The following is a 20,547-nucleotide window of genomic DNA, read 5'->3' on the forward strand; positions in this document are numbered from 1 at the left end:
AGATGCTGGTGCATGGAAATAAAACGCTGCTGACTATCGATTTTTCTCAAATTAACTCACGAGTTTATCAAATAAAATTATTAACTTAGATTCAGAAGATAAAAATTCGAATATTCTTTTCCGTCCACAGTTTCCACTCTTAAATTCTTGGTAATTTACAAAAATCTTGTTACTACGTAGGATGAATAATATATCTTTTTTCTTTCAATATCCGTAACACACATATTATCACGAATGAGGAAACGATGGAAGTCATTTATTCATGATCACAGATCTCACGCCGTGCAGGCTCTCGCCGCTATTTGGGTAATTTCTCTTCCACTAAGGCCCAATTTGTAGGTCACCGATGTGGTTACGCTATCGATGTGGCATATGAAGCTGGTTTCGGCGTAGCATTGCCGTGGATAATGAAACTCCATGGAACCGAGAAAAGGTGGAAGCGGACCCAATAATTACGTCGGTCGTTGCTTTAGGCGCAATGGCATGGTTGGATCTGTTTAAAAGCGGATGTGTACAGGCTCTTAAAAGAAGCGTGTATCGTGCATTAGCTCTATTCTCTCCTCACGATTCACCATTTGCTCTATAACGGCACAATTTCGAAATAAGTGCTCCAACTTCTGAAAATCGTCGAATTTTCCCAACTTTGCTTTTACCATAAATTTCTATAATACCATCATCATCATCATCATAACTTGACTATCCCTCTGAAAAAGCGTGAAAATAAATACCCAGTAAGCAAGAAATATTTAATCAACATTTTAAAATGGTTTTATATAAATTTTCTAAACGTGATTTAATCTTTTATAAATGTGATATAATGTTTTATAAATATGTTAAGAATATTATTAATAAATATTTAAAAAAATTGTTTAACTCATGTTTTATAAATGTTTTAAAAATATTATTTAATAACATATTGCTCTCAAAAGATTAATAAAATATTTTAAAAACGTGAATTTCAACATTACCGAAATCTCTAAATCGATGTCAAAGTTTGTTCATAATGATGTTGCATACAATGTTAAAATCTACATACTTGACAACAATAATAACAATAGCAATAATTTTTGGCTTACTGGGTAATTTCTCGGGCGCAAAAAATTTTGTTCAGCTCCCGAAAAATAATTAATTTATCGCGCGATATTGTATTTTGAAGAAATCGTACGGCTAAAGAGTCGAGGAAATCAAGACGCAGTTCAGGTCAGGCGTTTTATGCCGCATTTATGCGCCCGGTCGGCACACCCGCTACACACTATACGCATGAAAGGTACATACGTGTGTATACGCTTAGGATACCGTCTAGCTTTCTCTTTTTATAGCCCTCTAAGCACCCGACCCCGCCTCCGAGCGCGAGCTTCACACAAAAGCGAAGTCGTGAACCGTTGCTGCACGTATTGCGTACGTGCGTGGGTGTATAAAGCTGACGCACTAATGCGGCGCACACATGCATATAAATACTTGGGTACAACCTCTGCTAGGATATTCGAAGATATAGACTCCTCTAAGAGGTTTGTCTGAACGTACCACGTCGATTAGATCTAAAAATATGGTCGACCAAGGAGCAAATTGTTCCTTCAGCAAAATCTATCCGATTCCTTTATTCAATACGGACAAAAATAATCAGATTTGGTGTGGATCCAAGTTATTTTTGTTTGAAAAGTATTAGTTAAGACTTGCCAGTCGTTCAAAAAATTATAATTACGATCTGATGACACTTGAAGAGTGGATTTCGTGGAAGAAGAAAGTCCTTTATTAATTCATATTCAGACTCTGTCGAGTATAAACTCGCGCCCAAGTTACAATCCGAATGGCACCGGCTGATAAGCAGCAACTATCTCTCAAACAGGTCTTGGACAGCATAATGAGGCAACGTTCTCCCAGCTCAAACGCTTACTTCATCAAATCTCATTATTTTCGAACGTAGTAGTCTCTTCGTTTAAAACTTCAGGAACGAAGGAACGGTGTCTGGAGATTACTGAAGATGCGGAAACGTATCGATATCGCTCAACGAAGATGATCACATATAGAAAATTGCATAAAGGAGCGAGATGATTGGTATAAGTGCAACGTTTGCCTCGTTTCCTTTCAATTTCTCGGTCCATAAAGTGTGGCGCGTCAATAATAATGTTATTACCGACACGCCGAGCAGGCCTAAAAGCCACGTACGCGAGTTCCTGCACTCGGATACCCGGGTATCCGTTCGATATATCCGCTGAGCGAGTACTCGGACACGCGCGCACTACAAATTACTTCGGTAACCGCCCCGGGTGTTTACAGTCATTGACACGTAAGTGCTACACACGTGCCTGATGCTGTGATTGGATAGGTACGCATATGTATGTACCTACACTGACAATGAGAGAATTTTCTCTTAGCATTTACCCTAAAAATCATGGTAATCATGGGACAATATATGGTATTGGAAGAATTTTATAAGTGTTTTTCTAATTAATATTTATTACACTAAAAATATTAATATCTTATTAAGATATAAAATATGGTCGATTAATTTTATTATACACATAGTAAAATTTAATATGTACATATTAATATTTTTATTGTGGTGAATATTAATCAGAGAAATTCTTATAAAATTCTTCCAATATCGTATTGTCGATATTAGGAGAGAAAATTCTCTACGTGTAGGATTTGTACGAGCGAAAACTTTGGCTACAATGTTGGTTTTTTTTCCTTTCAAGACGGAAACGTTTCACCTCGTGATATTTTTTATCACCCATTTAGAAAGTTCGAAACGTCATCTGTGGTTCTAGATTATTTTTAATCTTTTTCATTTGCAATTAAAATTCTAAATAAAATTGTTTAATTAAAAAAAAAGATTAATCGAGGATATTTATATGTTTACACGATATTTTGTAAATGTCAGAATGAAAAAATTTATTTGCAAGCGGCAAATTGAATATTAGTGCTAATAATATTGCGTATGTTTGATGTTTTAATTTCTAATTAAATTATAAATAAAATTGTTTAATTTATAAAAAAAATATTGATGGAGGATATTTATAAATGATTACATGACATTTTGTAAATGTCAAAATGAAAAAGTTCATTTACAAGCAGCAAATTGAATATTAGTGCCGATAATATTGCGTACGTGCGATTGTGTGATAAAAATTTATACCAGTCGAGAAAAACTTTAAGTGCACAATAAAAAATATTTAATGAAGAATACGATTTCTCTCTCTCTCTCTCTCTCTCTCTCTCTCTCTTCACGACACATGCACGTGATGTAATAGAATAAAAATATTCTCCCTCTCTTGATTATTAATCGCGAAATTAAACGAGACCGTTCGAGATCTATTTGGCCTGTTAGGTCTTTTTCCTTGAGTACAGATTTATTTTTATGAATCTTGATTGCTCGTCCACGCATCGACTATGCGACAACATTATTATTTTCTTTCGTTTATTTCACCGATCGACCGTAAATTCATTTGTATATAAATGGTGTCCGTAGCTCGCGCGCAAATACGCGAATCAACCTTTAATAATAATTTAATCGAAACGTCGCGTCTCCGTTTCTCTCGCGCACAAACGAACCTTGTTTATCTGTCCGCCGTCATTATGCGCAACCTAATTACCGGCCAATGATTTCATGGAACGCCATTCGAAATCCAATTGACGAGATGTCCGCGCGATTGCCGATTCACCGACGAATTAAACGGTCGCGTTTGCCGATCTCTCGCCTGGCGATTTACATATTTAATGCCAAGGACTTGTTGTGAATTATGTCTGAAACGTGGGCAACGCCTACGGGTACGGTTTTACATATTTTCTTGTAATATTCAATTCGCCAAGTGTACAACTGAACGGACCTAACAGTATCTCTTTCGAAAAACTGGACATATACTTACTTATCGCTAAAACTTGACACTTCACGACTGATGACTGGTCGTTTGGTGTAATAATTCAAAATAATTACGATAATACTGAGATGCGATGTCGAGCCGAGAAATATAAATTTTTCGCTAAATTGCGAATTGCAGAACGAAGTAATAAAGTTATCATGATCAATGAAGGATCAATGGCTTGAGAAGCCTCGAGTGTATCATCATCGCGGAAACACGCGATGCCACTAGTCAATGACGCCGGCAAAATCATTCTATCGTTAGGAATGACTGGACGTTTTATCGATTCTATTTACAAGTTGACGAGCGCTAATCGATCTGTCCAACAATGCGGCTCGACTCTCGTTTGTCAACAGAGCTGTCTTGATAGCTTCATTGGACCTACAGCGCGAGAAATTTGTTAGACTTATTTTTCATAGTTATACAGAGCAAAAATATTAAGGTTTTAATAATTTTTGAGTTATAAGCAAAATAAAGGGTTTTTCGCAAACTAAGCCTTGTGGAAATAAAATATTAACTAAACCGCATTCTTCAATTAATTTCAAGTAGAGTTTATTTTATTAAAATTTTAATTTAAAGTTTTTAGTTATAAAGATACATGATGGCAAAAATTGGGAATATGCAAAAAATGATGATGGTCTCCCTCGACATTTTTGCTGAGGAAACCTGTATATTGCAATTTGTTGTCTCGAATATATTGTAAAATTTCGAAGAATAGAATTTTCTTCTTACAATTAACCAATTTCCTGAAATTTTTGTCTAAAGCAAAAATCGTGGAGAAATTGATCAGTGATACATTATACGCGACAATACTTTGCACCCACTTACCTATCAGGTATGGAATACGTCGAGTCAACTTTCACGAGACGAACTACGAATATAGAGGTGAGCGAGCCACTATATAAGGAGAATAAAAAAAGTCGTTAACTTCCTGCGCTTTCCTCCCGGCACAAGTCGCTCTACTTCTAAATAATACAATTAATTTTCTGTATTAAATGCATATGTGTCATATCTAAATTTTTAGTACACCTATTCCTTTTATAAAGAAATATTTTTTCATTTTTTGTTCTTTCTTAATTTTTTTATTATTTTTAGTTTTTTAATATTAAATATGCAAATAAATGCAGCGTTTATTCAAAAAAAGAGCAAATGCTTAATTTTTTACTCATTCCAAGAGGAGGCAAATGAGGGCAAAATAATATTCATATTACAAATTCCTAATTTTTAATCCTTTAATTAAAAAAGTTTTGAATAATTAAGAGAGAAATATGTAAATGTATATTTTAATTATGTAAGACAAATTATGGAAAAAATATTCCATATTTTATAAGATAAAATGAAGGTACTTTTGATTTTGATGCATCTTATAAATATTGTAATACATTATATTAATAAAAAATTATGTTCGTTACTCGTGTTGAACAAGCTTACTGAATTACCTGGAAATATAAAGATGTATTAGGCTTACGAAGGTAAGATTGGCGCGACGATGGACCGCCCACGCGCAATATAATATCAAGGCGGATAATAAATCTGTTGAGTCGTCGCGCAAAGATGATGCAAAGTGTGTATAATATAACTGCATCGGACGGACTAGGTACGTCGCAATAGCTGCAGTTTAATGATCGCTTTGGAGAAAGCTTTAGAGTACGCTCAGTAGTGCCTGCATCTCATCGAAATTATCGCGAATTACCTGTTACATGCATCGAGATTTTGTGAAACGAGCGTTGCCCTTCCCTACAGATTTGCACATGACAAAGTGCGAAGAGAAACCGCAAATTATTCGCTCGTTTGCGAGGAATCAAGGCAAAATGTGACGAATAAATGATTGCGTCAATTTTTTTTTTTAATAAAAAAATATTGCAATTTCCAAAGAGGCAGAAACTTTTCATATAATCTAAATATCGATAGAGATGTCAATCAGTAATCTGGTACATTTGAATAATTTTTTTTTAATGAGGAATATCCTTCTTTCCTTCTTCGAAAGATAGACATCAATGGATATTCGAGTGCTGCATCATCGATAATCGACAATTACGATTGCAATTTCCGCGAAGATGACGGCAGATTTAACGCGACGTGATAATGCGTTCTATTACAAATCGCAATTTTTATATTATTATTTTACACATGTTTGTGTATGTACGTTCGTGAGATTACGTGCTAAATCACATATATTATACGCGTCGTTGCTCGCGCAAATGTTTCCGCGAGATACTTTTACATCAGGTTTCTAGTGTGAGTCGCAGAGCGAGAAACGTAGCGGATAACGAAGAAAATGTACGTCGCTTAAAGAGTCCAGTCATCTCCCGAGAGCTGACCTTGATCTTGAGAGAGTGAGTGGTGAGGTGCACCGTGAGGGTCAGAAGTATAAAGGCGATACTTAAGGCGCGTTTCGTCATCTCGTGATTTTCTGATTGTAAATTAAATGCGCGTCAATATAGATGTCGTGCATATTTTATTACACCGGTTCGTTTATATTCCGATAATATTTTTTGCTTCAAATTTAAAATTAGAGTTGAATTTAATTTAAAAATGTTGGTAATTATTGTAATAAAAAATCTTTCTGATTTTTTTAAAGAAAATTAATCAATTAGTTCGCTAATTTGCACATGAAAAATTTTTATCGCAAGTGAATCTTCATTTTCAAGGCTCTCTAGCTTTATACAGTCGCCAGCCATCGCCTGATCATAATTTTTGTAAATTTCCGTCCCAGCTTTATCTGGTATTGAATTTATATGATTCTTCATTAATCAATTTTTCGTATAAATTCGCCGAAAAAAAACCAGTCGAATGACTACATCGTAAAATAATACCGATTTCAATTTCTCATTTTGCAGCATTTATCCGCAAACATATCCGTGATTTATACACGCTAACATGTAATATCATTAACAATAAATTATTTCTTATTAAGGACGCGATACAACATCCGCTATAAATAAATCGATTTAAAGGGATGCTGACTAAGACTTTGTTTTATCAACAAACATTATTTAATTCTTTATTGGCTATACAAAATGAAAAATCATTTACTAGAATTAAAGTATTTAAAATAACAAATCTGAACTACTACATATGTATATAAAAAACCAAGAAAGTTAAATAATTACAAATTTTTATATTGAGCCAACCTAACTCAAACGATAAGAAAACTTTTCTTTTTAAATACACATATAGTAGCCCAGATTTGTTATTATGAATACTTTAATTCTAATAAAGGATTTTTCATTCTGTAAAGCCAATAAAGAGTTAAATAAAAATAATATTTGTCGATAAAACAGATCTAATCAGCATCCCCTTAATGAGGATTCTTTTTACTCAAAGTTAAGTCTCCTCTTACGAAAAAGATCCGTTCTTTCGTATTCGTACGAGAATAATGCATCGAGTCGCGAGCGCGACCTAAACCAGACGTAGTCATAGAAAGAGAGAGAGAGAGATGTGTCGGTGGGCCCAAATGGCGGGGCCCGAATGTCGGGCCTGCAGTGTCGGTGCACAACACCGACCTCTCGCGGTACGCCGCGGTATAATGGCAACGTGTTTTCGTCTAATGTACTTTTTGTGATGTCCTTGATGGAGGAGTCTGCGAATGCAGAACTACAGGGCAGACCCGGTGGGGCCCGGAGTGCCGCGGGGCCTAGAAGGTAAAACTTCGGGAGGGCACGCTGGTGAAGAAAGAGGGGGGGGGGCAGGGGAGAGGGGGCCCGACAAGAGGGTCCGGCAGCATCTCAACCCACCTCAACTTTGGGCCTAGTCAAGGTCAGTACGGCAGGACCCACCGGTTCCCTCTCTCTCTCCGTCACCTCGTCCGGTTTCTTTTCTTCTTGTTCGCGTATATTCGATTCTTTCCGTCTCTCTCTTTTTCTCACCATCAGCACGATCTCCCTTTTTGTTCCCCTACCTCTTTCGCCTCTTCCTTTAGACGATGTTCGTACCGCATTATCGCGTCATACCGTGCTAGGACCCACGCCCTCTTCTCTCTCTCTCTTTCTCTCTTTATGTGCCGCCGTATAAAAATGTTTCTTACTTTCTTTTTGCACAGACCATCTTCTTACGAACCTGCGAAATCCCAATTAGTGGAGATACCCGTGTGATAGGGCGTCGGTGCGGATTATCGTAGGACACGTGATAATTCGCACGACGAAGATTGAATCGCGCGAAAAGTGTGACTGACCCTCTCTCGACGTAATGATCGCGAAAGTTTTTTTTTCAGCGATCGCGTGAAAATTCGCATAAATCGTCACGCGGTATATATCGCCACCCGACATCGAGCTCGAATTGTCGCGTGCGCGAGATTATCGTTACCTCTATATGTGCACGACACGTGTGCACGCTTTGCGGGTAAAAAAATTGCATTTTTCCCTCTTTTCCAGAATTTATATAATTTACCCGCGATATATCGAAACAGTATTATAATTTTCCCCAATTACGTAATTACAATTTAGAAACTCTTATTGTACTTCAATCTCGCTAACATTTTAATATCTTCAATATTTTTTCATATAAATTTCAAATAAAATTACTTTTGACATTTCTGACATTTTTGATATTGTAATTACAATTTAGAAATTCCGACTCTACTTAAATCTCGTTAACCTTTTAATATCTTTAATATTTCTTCAAATAAAATTATTTTTAATATTTCTAACATTTTTGACATTTCTGACATTTTTGACATTTCTGACATTTTCGATATATATCGAAAATAATTTTTTCGAGCTCGAGATCGAGAACCGAGTCAAGGCCGAGGTATCGTGTACCGAAAAGTCGAATCCTTCGGAGGATCTCGAAGGCGCAGTCAACCTGAAGGCATACACCGAGAAGGCCGAATAGGCTCCTGCCTCATCCGGTATATCAGGCGAAATAAAAAGGAGGACCTATTTATCTTAACGCCCGCGATCGTAAAGAAAGGCCTTTCGAGAATACTCACGAGGGATATCTGATTCATCAGCTTCATTCATCAACGTCGGCCGCTTCTGTTTCTTTCATTTCTTTGAAACCGTACACGGCTTCTCTAGTGCATGAGCAACGCGCGCGGAAGCGTCGATGTTGTTAGACGAGACGGGCGGATAGGAGCACTTGGAGTTGGCGATGATGAGGTCGGCCTCGGGATGAGGTTCATTTTCAATCGATTTTGTTCAGCACCGTCTGAGCGCGGCAGCTCGCCGAAGAATCTCCCCCGATTGAGAGACCGACGATCGATCAACAATGACAGTGTAAAGCCGAAAATTCACAGAAGATTAATTTTTCGTGTATATACAAATTAAACAATTTATGACGGTCAAAGTATACCTATATATGTAGGAAAAAGTGATGTCATATTCATAAAATTATCTTACAAGACAGAAGAAATGGCAAGTTTAATTATACTGTTCAACAACAAAAATTAACCATAACAAGGCTGTTTCTTATATTTTTCAGATGCTGAATACGAATTTGGTTTCCAAATTATTCTAAAATATATTGTTAGGACTTTTAACCCTCAAAAGAAATTTTTGATGTCAAAATGGTGAACTCAATATGGCGGATTTATATAGAAAAAGTATTTTTTTTAATTTGACATCCCCCAAATTGAGTACCATTTTGATTTTGACAATTTTGATATTGAATTGGTATTCAATGACCTAAAAAATCTTTAGTAGTTAAATATGACAAAATTCGTGAAAATAGCTTTCTTCGCAACTTTAATTAAAAATTTCTCAAAATTGTGACAGAGCAACAAGTAATTTTTTGTTGAACAGTATGATTGTATGCGTATAAAAATTCCTCAATTTTCTTATTATCGTTACCTTCTCTTTCCAAAATAAATCAGTCTATTTGAGCTATTAAACAAGATTGAGAAAGCGTCGATTCTCTCGAAAGGAGGCAGTTGCTTTCAGTAACTACTTTGATTCGTAATATAGCGTTCCATTCTTCTCTCCCAATCACAAAACGCTGATGCATTTAATAACGCTTGCATTTGCACTATACGGACGCATCTCGGAATGTCTGCGATAATGATCGAGGATGGGATGGGTATACTAGAGAGACGGCTCTACGGAGCCGGGATGCTACAGGAACGAGAGATCGACCGAGAGGAAACACGAGGGGGAAAGAGGGCAAAGGCAGTAATTCGAAGCCTGGAAGGTGAGTGAGCAAGGCATGCTAGTAGTACCAAATGAGATTGGACCCTCTCTGACCATGCAAGACGACTTTCGGGTCTCCTGCTCTCTCACAGACCCGCCTAAGTCCTTTACGCTCGGTGAGGCTCCGCCGCATTCTCCCCTTCTTCTTCCAAAGTTCGACCTCGACGGTGTCTAAGTTCCATTACCGATTCCGGAGACCCTTCCCGCGCGCCAGTTTGAGAAATTCGGCGATTCACGTTCGGTTTCTTTCCCCCCAGAAAAAATAAAAGACAGATTTTTATGCCCGCGCCGCGCCGCGAATAATCGTCATCGTTACGATCAGGTATGATCGTAAAGATTTGGCCGGCGATTCGCGTTCCTTTACACGACCGTAAATGCGTTGCGATGCGACAAACACGCGACTTCGATGTACAAGACGACTCGCTGTCGCAAAACTGATTTAATTGGATTAAGGATACGTCAGTTCGATGATTAATTATTATTTGTGAGAGAGGAAATATCTTGCTGGATTTTACAGAAATAATAATGATCACTGGTTTTTCTAGGTGTATAGTTGATTGGTTCAGGTATCTTGTAAAATGTAGGTATACGTTACATACAGACGCGATCTTTTTCACTTTGGGTTGTCGAACTTGCATCGCTGGCAATACCGGGTTCTTTTTCCTTTCTACCTGCGAACGAATCCTCATTCTAAATGTGCCAAGTGTCTTTGTTCGGCTAGAATGTAAAAATTATAATTGACCACATTTTTTCGCCCATCGGCGCAGAATGAAAATATTTTGATGTCGATATGTAAAACTTAATTCTTATAAATATCTAATTATTCATATTTGTATATAAAAAACATTTTAATATATAATTTTTTATAAGAATAATAGTAATACCTGCATATGACTATCACTTATAATTTTTTTCAGTCTATGTTCATATTAATTTTTGAATAAAAAATATTTTCCTTCGACTTATATTTCGTCACTCACACGTTTAATCAAGAATAAATTTATTATTCGATAATAAAAAAATTTAATAAAACATTTTCTTCCAATATAATAGTAATTGCATATAACTATAACTTGTAATTTTTTCTAGATTTTTTTATATTAATTTCTCAATAAAAAAAAATATTTTTCCTCGATTTATCGCTCACATGTTTAACCGAAAATAAATTATTATTAATAAAAAATTTGGCAAAAATATTTGAAAAATCTCGTTGCACGAATTAGACGATCATAAAAGTGGCCTCGTGTTTTGATTCGAATCGCAAGATTCGCGTCGCGATGCCCGCTCCGTCGGGACGTATCTAATTGCCCGCAATTCCCGTCTTCCGGGTATACGTGAGCCCGCATTAATTGCCCCCGGGGCGACGCGCATCTGCGTTCGTCGCTGCGCGACGTGCGTGATACGTGGAGCCCGAAGTTGTCACAGCTGCAGGTACCGAGAAGGAGCCGGCGCAACGGTTTCAATTGTCGGTTCAATATGGCCGGCGGCTTATAGCTTCCCGGGCCTAGGCTTCATAGTTGTTATCCTTGAGAGCGCGCGCGCCGTGCATCTCTCCTTCGTTTTGTTTTAGAGTACGCTGGACAGAAAGAGAGGGACCGAGAAAGGAGAGGCCGAGGAACCACGCCACAATGAGGGTTCCGAATGTTGCAAAACCGCCTGTGACGATACCCACTGGCCCCGGCTCCTACAAGAAATGATAATTGCCCGGTATTCCCGTCGCAGTTTCGTCTCGGTCTATCTATTCCTTCTTTCATCGTATCGACTCCAATCGCGGCTACCCCTAGCCACCATGGCTATTAAAGGGGAGTCCTTGAGGACTTTTGTCTATGCCGTTCAACGAGTCGATTATTGGGCAGTTTGGTTGCTCACAACCAGGTTTAGCATTCAAACAAGAATCGCGTGAGAAGGCTAAGTATCAGATGGAGTCGAAGAGAAGGGGTGATTTATCGAGGAACCGTGAAAATGATGAATAGTTATTTGGGACATAACTCGGAGAATTTAATTCGGTGGATGCTGACTAAGTCTGTTTTACCAAGAAATATCGTTTACATTTAACTCTCTCTATTGGCAGTACAGAATGAAAAATCCTTTAACAAATCTGGGTTACTATATGTGTAAAAGAATCATAACAAGAAACCAAGAAAGTTAAATATTAGTTTCCTTCTTATCGTTTAAATTAGGTCGACCTAATGCAAAAAACGTAATGATTTAGCTTTCTTGGTTTTTCATGTACGTATATAGCAGTCCAGATTTGTTATTATGAATACTTTAATTGTAATAAAGGATTTTTCATTCTGTATAGCCAATAAATAATAGTTATCGATCCCTTTAAGCGAATTTGATTGCTGTGAGAAATTGTTAAAATTCCATTTGAAAAATCAACGTTGATTGAAGAGTCCGGTCGAAAAACATTAAAAGCTCGGATCATCGCTGCAGTCATTAGCTGCAGCGATTCCACGGCTTAGCTCGTTCTGAATTGAGCAGCCAGTTTTTGTGCAGTCCAGAGCTAATTGCGGAACGGCGGTACATTTTTTGACACATACTGGTGCGCTCCCATGAAAAATCACTCAGTTATACAATACTACTCTCTGTAGAGCCCAGTCATCATGAATCAACGACCAGAAACCATATGCTTCTTGGCCGACTTTGCTATGGAGTCATTGAGGAAACGGTTGTAATAAGGGACCACCCAATAAGAGCTTCGTGTGCCGATCGAAAAATCGACGAAAAACTCGAAGCCGAAAGCCCCTCATTATGCATTTCATTATTTCGCAGGTGCAATCTTATACTCGCGTATAATCAATTCCATCATATTTTTCCTCTTCTCGCGTTCGGACACGCGCTGTTTGCACATCATACTTCTCTAAAATCACTTTGACGTGTGAACTTTAAATACGTAACGTTTAAAATTAATGGACAAAAATACATCTTGAATCGTTTACACCGTCGTGCTAATGAATAATTGTGTCTTTTGTCTCTCTTTCGCATTAAAAATTTCATGAATCTTTCTTTGATTATTTTTTTTTTTATTGTTCTTAAAAGTTTTCAGACAATTTTAAAATCTGTTAGTCAAATTCGCAAAATTGTAAAAGTGAAATAATTCAGAAGAAAATTGTGTTATTTCACGTGAATATTTTTTCTATACAAATATAAAGGAATATATTTTTCGACAAGCACGTTTATACTTGCGCGATAGTTTCTTAGTTCTTCTTACACTGGTTTCGGGCTTGGAATCTTTTACCTGATCTTTTACCTGGCCTAAGAGGGAAGGTCTTATAACCGAGCTGTAAAGCACTAAAGTAAAACAACCGAATAGTTCTGGGCCCTGTGGTCTCCACACGTAAGTGGACATTAGCGCCCGCATTGTGAATCGTCTTCAAGTAGTAGAAACCCTCTGACGAACAAAGGAAAATGTACTGTCGGTCATTAAAATTGCAACATTACATATACGTTTAATACAAAATATAGATATAAGTATAAACGGTATTTTATATATTTGGGTATGATATTGAATGGAATGAAAAAAACAAGAAAATTAATAGTTATTTTTATTTTTAAATAAATTTTTTTATGCAATTGACAGATTTTTGGATGAAAATGGGAGAGTTAACAATCAAATGGCGACCATTAAAGCTAGACATTCCGATCACGTAAATTATTATCACAATCGGGAATATTTTGTACATGTCGACGCCTATGTGTCCACGTACATATGTGTATGTAGAAGTCGCGTTTTATGCTTCGTGGATATTTTCGGGCCTTCTTAGCTCGTTGCCCCATTCGGTCCATAGTGGGGAGATCACCCGTCGACCAACAACGCTATTGGTTACTGAAGTTGCGTCTCTCGATGGGTGAAGGTATGAGAGGAATTCATCGTTCGTTCATCGAAGAAATGAGAACTTCGAAATCTCGCGGGAGATCATGCTAGACCGCAACTAGAATCTATTGTAATATAATGAAATATCTAGACAGCATCTTGCACCCCCTCATTCCCGCAATTTCTGAAGCTGTCAATTTTAATTACAAAGCGTGATAAATTTTTTTCGATTTTTATTCTTTTAAAATAGAATTAAAATTTATTATTTAAAAAAAATATTGTAATACAATTTTGTAATTCAATTAAATATCCGGACAGCAACTTGCACCCCCTCATTTCCGCAATTTCTGAAGTTATCAGTTTCTATTACAAAGCGTGATAAATTTTATCTTGGATTTTTTCTTTTAAAATGGATTTAAATTAAGCAGATTAAAATTTATTTAAAAAAATTTTTTTTTAATACCCAAAATTGTTTAAAAATGTGTAAATCCAAAGAGTTGATGTTAAACAATCGCTATATTTAAATTTTCCTCAGGTACAAATATATGCAACATTAACTTTCTTCCCTGAAAGCATGTCCGAGATATCAATTTCTATAAAAGAGAAGCAGTAATTCACTTAAGGGACAACAATTTCTCCTAGCTAAATAATTTGCGTTTCGAATCCAATTAAAATTTATTTAAAAAAAAATTTCAATAAAACCTACGATAACATATTTACATAAAAGTGCACAAATCCAAAGAGTTAATGCTAACTAATCGCCATATTTAAAAATTTTCTGAAAAATATATTCCTTACATATATATATGCAACATTCACCTCCCTTGAAAGGATCTCCGAGATATCAATTTCTATGAAAGAGAAGCAGTAATTCACTTAAGGGACGACAATTTCTCCTAGCTAAATAATTTGCGTTTCGAATCCAATTAAAATTTATTTTAAAAAAAATTTCAATAAAACCTACGATAACATATTTACATAAAAGTGCACAAATCCAAAGAGTTAATGCTAAACAATCGCCATATTTAAATTTTCTGAAAAATATATTCCTTACATATATATGCAACATTCACCTCCCTTGAAAGGATCTCAGAGATATCAATTTCTATGAAAGAGAAGCAGTAATTCACTTAAGGGACAACAATTTCTTCTAGCTAAATAATTTGCGTTTCGAACCCAATTAAAATTTATTTAAAAAAAAATTTCAATAAAACCTACGATAACATATTTACATAAAAGTGCACAAATCCAAAGAGTTAATGCTAACCAATCGCCATATTTAAAAATTTTCTGAAAAATATATTCCTTACATACATATGCAACATTCACCTTCCTTGAAAGGATCTCCGAGATATCAATTTCTATGAAAGAGAAGCAGTAATTCACTTAAGGGACGACAATTTCTCCTAGCTAAATAATTTGCGTTCCGATCGAATCCAATTAAAATTTATTTAAAAAAAAATTTCAATAAAACCTACGATAACATATTTACATAAAAGTGCACAAATCCAAAGAGTTAATGCTAACCAATCGCCATATTTAAAAATTTTCTGAAAAATATATTCCTTACATACATATGCAACATTCACCTTCCTTGAAAGGATCTCCGAGATATGAATTTCTATGAAAGAGAAGCAGTAATTCACTTAAGGGACAACAATTTCTCCTAGCTAAATAATTTGCGTTTCGAATCCAATTAAAATTTATTTATTATAAAAAAAAATTTCAATAAAACCTACGATAACATATTTACATAAAAATGCATAAATCCAAAGAGTTAATGCTAAACAATCGCCATATTTAAATTTTCTGAAAAATATATTCCTTATATATATATGCAACATTCACCTCCCTTGAAAGGATCTTCGAGATATCAATTTCTATGAAAAGAAGCAGTAATTCACTTAAGAGACGACAATTTCTCCTAGCTAAATAATTTGCGTTTCGAATCCAATTAAAATTTATTTAAAAAAAAATTTCAATAAAACCTACGATAACATATTTACATAAAAGTGCACAAATCCAAAGAGTTAATGCTAACTAATCGCCATATTTAAAAATTTTCTGAAAAATATATTCCTTACATATATATGCAACATTCACTTTCTTCTCTTGAAAGGATCTCCGAGATATGAATTTCTATGAAAGAGAAGCAGTAATTCACTTATGGGACGACAATTTCTAGCTAAATAAAATAATTTCCTTGCTCGAATCCTCGGACTTTCTCACGCTGATCCTACGCGAGGGTGGCACGTGGTCGAGCGCGAGAGACTTGCGCGTTCACAGATCAAACAAGTGTAAAGAGGCAGCGGGAGAAAGAGATGCGTTGCACATTCACCCTGTCGCCCCTCGTCAAACATCGCCGTGTTCGAGATGCGCGCGGGCGAGAGATCCTTATCTCGAATCAAAGATGCAAAATCTCGGCTCTCGAGAGAGGCGAGGTGATGCTTTTTCTCAGGTAAGACGCGTTATTTTAAAAGAGATTTCGAGATCTTACAACAATCGCGCGATCATCATCAGTCTCTCCAAATGTCGGGGTTTAACTTCGCCAGCCTGGTCGATCGATTTCCGACCTACACCAGTTATTGGCTTCATGCATTTACATGGACGGAAAAATTATTCATTTTGGTCGAAGAGGCGGGAAAAGAAAAGGAAACAGAAAAAGAGAGGGAGAAGAGAGAAAAGGTGAGGAAGAAAAAGAAGAAAGAAAAACGATGACTTTCCCAATACGAGTAGTTCGAAGTCGTTTGCATATCACGAGGGCGGTTACAGTGTTAAGTCAGGTCAGTTTCAGGCTGTCCCTGTATACGTTTTATTCGGGAAAAAATAAAGACTATAGGATGAAGTATATAACTTTACCTGACCCTCCTACAGGTCTATATAGACCTACACGCCTTGTTCTCTTATTGGTTTTAACTTTTGTAAGTTGACAAAAAATGTTCCTTTGAGGGATGGCCTGAAAGGAACTCGGCCGAATACATTCGTATTTCTTTCTACAGTTTCTAGTATTCTTTTGGAAACTGTTATAGCATCACCTTTCTGCAGTATAACATCAGTCTAGTTGTGGAAGTGAACAAAATAGTTTGTTGTAAATTATTTTAATTTTATTAGTTATCTAAACAACATTTTTGCATACGTGAGTTTAAACAAGTGCTTTGGATGAAGAGATACGCGGTATTTTGTGTAGTGTATTGTATTTCGAGACTGGTGTTTTTCTAAAAGATTTTTTACTTGGATTGTTTCTACATGTATTGATAATTAAATAAATTATTTTATTGAATTTAAATTAATACTTTTTATAATAATCTAACCTTTAAAAAGTTAAGAAGTATATGATATTAGAAAAAGATAATATACTTCAAATATATCAGAAATTATAATTTTCTTATTTTTTATTTAAAAAAATTATATTATCAAAAAAATTTAACTCCTATCTTACATTTAAAAGTCTGTGTAAACATAAATTTATTTAATTTTTTAAAAGAAATCTTGTCCACAAAATATGAGGCTTTCAAAATGAGTCTAATATTAGGCACATTTTTCTTGTGCATAAAATCTATTTAACTGAATTATTGACGAGGATCACTTAAAAAATGGAAAACATATTTTTTATAAAAATTGCAATTTAAAAACAATTTTTAAATAAAGAAAAGAGAATTTAAGAATAATTTTAAAAAATGATAAATAAATTTAACAATTACTTGTTGTACGATGTAAATCGAACAATATTAATCTAAAAAAATAAAAATAAAAAAAATAACAGAAAATAAAATGTAATATTATAAAACAATTACAATTGTGTGTTACTAAGAACATAATAAAGCGAGCTCTTTGTTTTACTCGCAGAGAAAAAATGAACAAAATAAATAAAAAATTCATTTCACTCGTTTATTAATTCCGGCAACGTATTCAAATAAAATCCAATATTTCATGCGTCGCTTGTCACATGCCGAAAATTTGGCGGGAGAAGGATATAGGCGTTCTGAAAAGGAATTATTGATCGATAATCCGGAAGCAAATAGGTTTTGCGCGTTCATAGATACATCGACCGGTCAAAAAAATATCACGTAGTCCCACATATACGTTTACTTACGTAAAAACTCCCTCTGAAAAAAAAAAAAAAACAGGTTCCAAGAAAGAACCTGACCGAAAGTAAGTGACTATTAACGGCGGAATAGCTTTATAAAAATTTATCATCCCCGGGCTTAATAGTCCGTTCTCTCGAAGAACGAAGTATCTCTCCCGGTTGACTACGAGATGCCGATAATAAAATACCAATGAAGTGAAGGAGTGAAAGAGGTTCTCTCCTTCCTTCTTGCGTTCGCGGACCCCGTAAAGAAGCGGGGCACACATGTTCTGATTTTACACGCTAATCCCTCCTACGTAGGAGGACGCGCGTTGGTACCTGTCAAAAAATAGCAATGGGTGTAACAATACTTGAAGAGACGGAGTCGGAATCTGGCAAAAGTTAACCACGACGCAGCAGGGCTGCGAGTGGCTAGTTTGCCAGTTTCAACGAGCAATGGCGTAAAACTGTTTCTTCTAATTCAATTCGAGGAATGTTACATTATGTTAATATATAAAATATATAAAATATGTTAATATATAAAAAATGTATATATATATATATATATATATATATATATATATAAAATCAATATATAAAATATATAATAACAATATATAAAATCTTGAAATTAAGATAAATATTTAAGCAAATAAATATTTAAGTGTCACGTGTTGCTAAATGTCATACTTTGACTAATTTAATTATTCGTAGTTTGATAAAATCAATCTAGCTGCACTTGTAAATTTCTATTTTAGTTGATAATGCTATGATCAACATAAAATTTCTATTTATTATTATATTATTACTGTGTTTTAGAAATTTATTGATTAATATAAATTTACAGCAACAAATAAATCTGATTCTCTGAAATTATAATTATTTTTAAAATACTTATATGTTTATAAATATGCCATTAGTTTTATGTAGCTTTCCTATGTCTTACTTTTGATTGCATATAAATTCGAACATTGCGAAGAAATTGTATATTTTTGACTTTTGCCCGAGAAAAGATGCTCGATCCTCTACGCCAATGAAAAATATTCTGCCGTAAGGATCTTGATGAGGACAAAGAGATCCTTTCCCTTTCTCATTCTTCTCTCTTACTTCAGGAACCTCCCCTTCTGCCTTGCTATGGCAGGCCGTCATTGCACTAATGCAAGTCGCAGCCGTCCCACCACCGAACAACAGCGAACTGCAGCTGTCGAGGATACTTTGGCCTTCACGTAGTTAATGCTTCTCCAAATACAGCTCCAAGTACTTCGAGATACCAGTAAAATTAATTTTAACGTGAATTTAAATCTCAAATCTATTCGATTTATATATATTTTTTTAGATATCTAAAATAAATTATTATTGCTCTAACAAAAATTCAATTTGTATTAGGACATCAAATTTATTATCAATTTTTGTTCTTGTTTAGAGTTTAATTTATAATTTTCATCTCATTTATTTCTTTAAATGCGAAAGAAAATTTATTGAAAATTATTATCATTTTATATAACAAGTGACATTATCGCTTCACATCGAAAATAATTAATGGACTAAAAATATTCAATTTAAAGAAATTGAAGGTATCGAATCTTTTATATAGCTAAACCTTTTTGCTTCTCTTTCTCTCCAACTTTTAAATGTACTTGCATTATAAGTTATCCCTTATTTTATCTTACTTTATCTGACTTCAGGTTGGGTCAAAAATAATTTTGCCTTTCCTTAAAGGTACTCTTATATATCTTAGTCACTGAGTCAGTGTGCCCAGTTGTACTGTTAGTCTAACATGAACTTTTAAACTGTGAACTACTACGAACCATTGCATATGGAATTCGTAGAGTTTAGTGCTTCGGTCTGAATTTTTTTTTCGTAAATAACAAAGTTGTAGTTTAGCAATTTCCGATTTAAAGTATCGTCTAATCAATTTTTTATGTCTTGTGGCGATCATTTCTATATTTTTTATTTAACATGCACCGCATTGTCAATTTTGAAATGCACTTTGTTAACAAAAAGTGTAATTATATCAAGTTACCAAAAAACGAATCGAACAAATCAATTATTAATTATGTATATCAAGTAAGCAACAGTCTCTTCATTTACTGTGATATAAAAATTATGCAGAGTGAAAAAAGTTAAGAATAATCCACGGTTACAAAACTTGTGCTGTAGTGTGATTTAATATTTTTAATTACAAACATATGTGTCAATCTACAGTAGTGAATATGAAAATAAATTCAGCAATCGACTGATATAGTGCTGTGCAATTGCACGTGGCAGATATGTGAATTTTTATTATTCAGAAGCTTCAATATATTGCCTGTCAAGCAGCATCACGATTGATCTACTTACAACAATCGCCGATCTTGTAGGTACGCACAGATTCACTAATTGTAGATCGTTGCGACTCTCATGCAGCGTGACTCTTCCATTCAATCTTCCCTGAAAGCCCATCAAATTTTTAATTCGAGAGAAAATAGATCAACTGACGGCTAGCTGTTGCACTGAGAATTTTAATTAATAATAGCTTTCATATACGTAATAAGTTGCGTTAATTTATTAGTATATTTAAATTAGTTTAATAATTAATTTGTTAATAATGCAATTTAATAACTGCTATTTCTACTCGAGCACAAATGTCAGTCTATTAACAACATTAATTCAACAATGTATATTTTGTCATAAATA

General features: G+C 35.0%; 1 protein-coding gene across 8 annotated transcripts in view; it reads right to left on the reverse strand.

The window, feature by feature from the left end:
• The window catches only part of Ca-beta (Calcium channel protein beta subunit), a 101,163-nt gene that overhangs the window by 39,107 nt on the left and 41,509 nt on the right, over positions 1–20,547 (reverse strand). For 5 of the 8 annotated variants that reach the window (XR_014926549.1, XM_085490261.1, XM_085490260.1 and 2 more), the window contains exon 3: positions 20,212–20,301. The exons of the other annotated variants lie outside the window; for them this stretch is intronic. Coding sequence is in view for 4 of the 5 variants with exons in the window: in XM_085490261.1 (XP_085346387.1) it covers positions 20,212–20,301 (90 nt within the window). In the remaining variant the exon portion in view is untranslated. The remainder of the gene's footprint in view (positions 1–20,211; positions 20,302–20,547) is intronic. 8 annotated transcript variants of the gene reach the window in all.

The sequence above is a fragment of the Nylanderia fulva genome, unplaced genomic scaffold, assembly GCF_048542155.1.
Source record: "Nylanderia fulva isolate GAGA-0341 unplaced genomic scaffold, ASM4854215v1 Scaffold12, whole genome shotgun sequence".
NCBI classification, from domain to species: domain Eukaryota; kingdom Metazoa; phylum Arthropoda; class Insecta; order Hymenoptera; family Formicidae; genus Nylanderia; species Nylanderia fulva.